Source organism: Lipotes vexillifer, unplaced genomic scaffold, assembly GCF_000442215.2.
Source record: "Lipotes vexillifer unplaced genomic scaffold, Lipotes_vexillifer_v1.1 scaffold278, whole genome shotgun sequence".
Taxonomy (NCBI): domain Eukaryota; kingdom Metazoa; phylum Chordata; class Mammalia; order Artiodactyla; family Lipotidae; genus Lipotes; species Lipotes vexillifer.
The window spans coordinates 227,861-229,325 of NW_006769677.1; the positions used below are offsets into that span (position 1 = coordinate 227,861).

Genomic DNA, 1,465 nt, shown 5'->3' on the forward strand with positions numbered 1-1,465 from the left:
CTCATGTATTCATGTTGTGTCGTGTTTGGTGAGTGAAGTCCGATGGGACAGTGGGGCATGTGTGTAAGCAGAGGAGATCAGCGTGATTTGTGTGCCCACCCTGCTCCTTGCTTCCCTGTCCCCACGTAGATAGTTCCTTTTCCTCTCAGTCCTTCTTTCCTCATCAGCAAGCTGAAGACAGAGAGCATTGGCAGAATGTGTGCATATCAAGAAGAGAAGCTCTTCCCACAAGCGGCCTGAAGTCATCTCAGAAAATGGTTCACTATTCACTTGCCCCAGAAAACCCCACAAAATCATGTAAATCAAGAGGTTCAAATCTTCTTGTTCATTTTAAGAACATCCGTGAAACTGCCCAGGCCATCAAGGATCTGAAGGACGTCACTCTTCAGAAGCAGTGCGTGCCGCTCCGTCGTTACAGCGGTGGGATTGGTAGGTCTGCCCCAGCCAAACAGCGGGGCTGGATGCAGGGTCAGTGTCCCAAAGAGAGTGCTGAATTTTTGCTGCACATGCTTGAAAATGCAGAGAGTACTGCTCTGTTGAAGGATGTAGATTCTTGGGTCATTGAGCACATCCAGGTGAACAAAAGCCCCAAGATGCCCCGGCCGAACTGGCAGAACTTCTGGTTTGATGGACCCCACATGAGCGCACCCGTGAGCTCACATTGAGATGATTGTTATTAAAAATGAGCACATTGTTCCTAAAACAGAAGAGGAGGTGGAACAGAAGAAAAAGATATACCGGACGAAACTGAAGAAGCAAAACATACGGCCTGGGGCTTCCCTGGTGGCGCAGTGGTTGAGAGTCCGCCTGCTGATGCAGGGGACACGGGTTCGTGCCCCGGTCCGGGAGGATCCCACATGCCGCGGGGCAGCTGGGCCCGTGAGCCATGGCCGCTGAGCCTGAGCGTCCGGAGCCTGTGCTCCACCACGGGAGAGGCCACAACAGTGAGAGGCCCGCGGACCGCAAAAAAAAAAAAAGCAAAAGCAAAAAAAAAAACATACGGCCTGGGAGTAAGTTCAGCATAAAATAAATGCAAATAAAAGTAAAAGCAGAAAAAAGAGAAATGAAGGTTGAGTCAGTTTTGTGCAATATTTTGTGCAGTGTTTCCATTGTTCTGGTAAGAATGAAATAATATGCATATATGAGCTATGAAATAGGAATTGCATAATTTTGGTGATTCCACATGGGAGTTAAATGCTCTCATATTTGCATTTAAAAGTGGCATTGAGGGTCTTCCCTGGTGGTCTAGTAGTTAAGAATCTGCCTTCCAGTGCAGGGGACCTGGTTAGATTGGGGAACTAAGATCCCACGTGCTGCGTGCGAGGCAGCTAAGCCCACACACTCTAGAGCCCGCACGCCGCAATGAAAGATCCCACACGCCGCAACTAAGACCCGATGCAACCAAATAAATAAATGTTTAAAACAATAAAAAATAAAACTGGCATTGAATACAGTAAGTTCCCTA

At 48.1% G+C, this 1,465-nt stretch overlaps 1 protein-coding gene across 1 annotated transcript in view; it reads left to right on the forward strand.

Annotated features, from left to right (window-relative positions):
* The first annotated feature begins 254 nt into the window (after positions 1-254).
* Positions 255-1,465, forward strand: part of LOC103086016 (60S ribosomal protein L17-like) — a 10,053-nt gene continuing 8,842 nt past the window's right edge. The window contains 2 exon segments of the mRNA XM_082931534.1: positions 255-650; positions 652-767. Of these exon segments, the coding sequence (XP_082787660.1) occupies positions 255-650; positions 652-767 (512 nt within the window).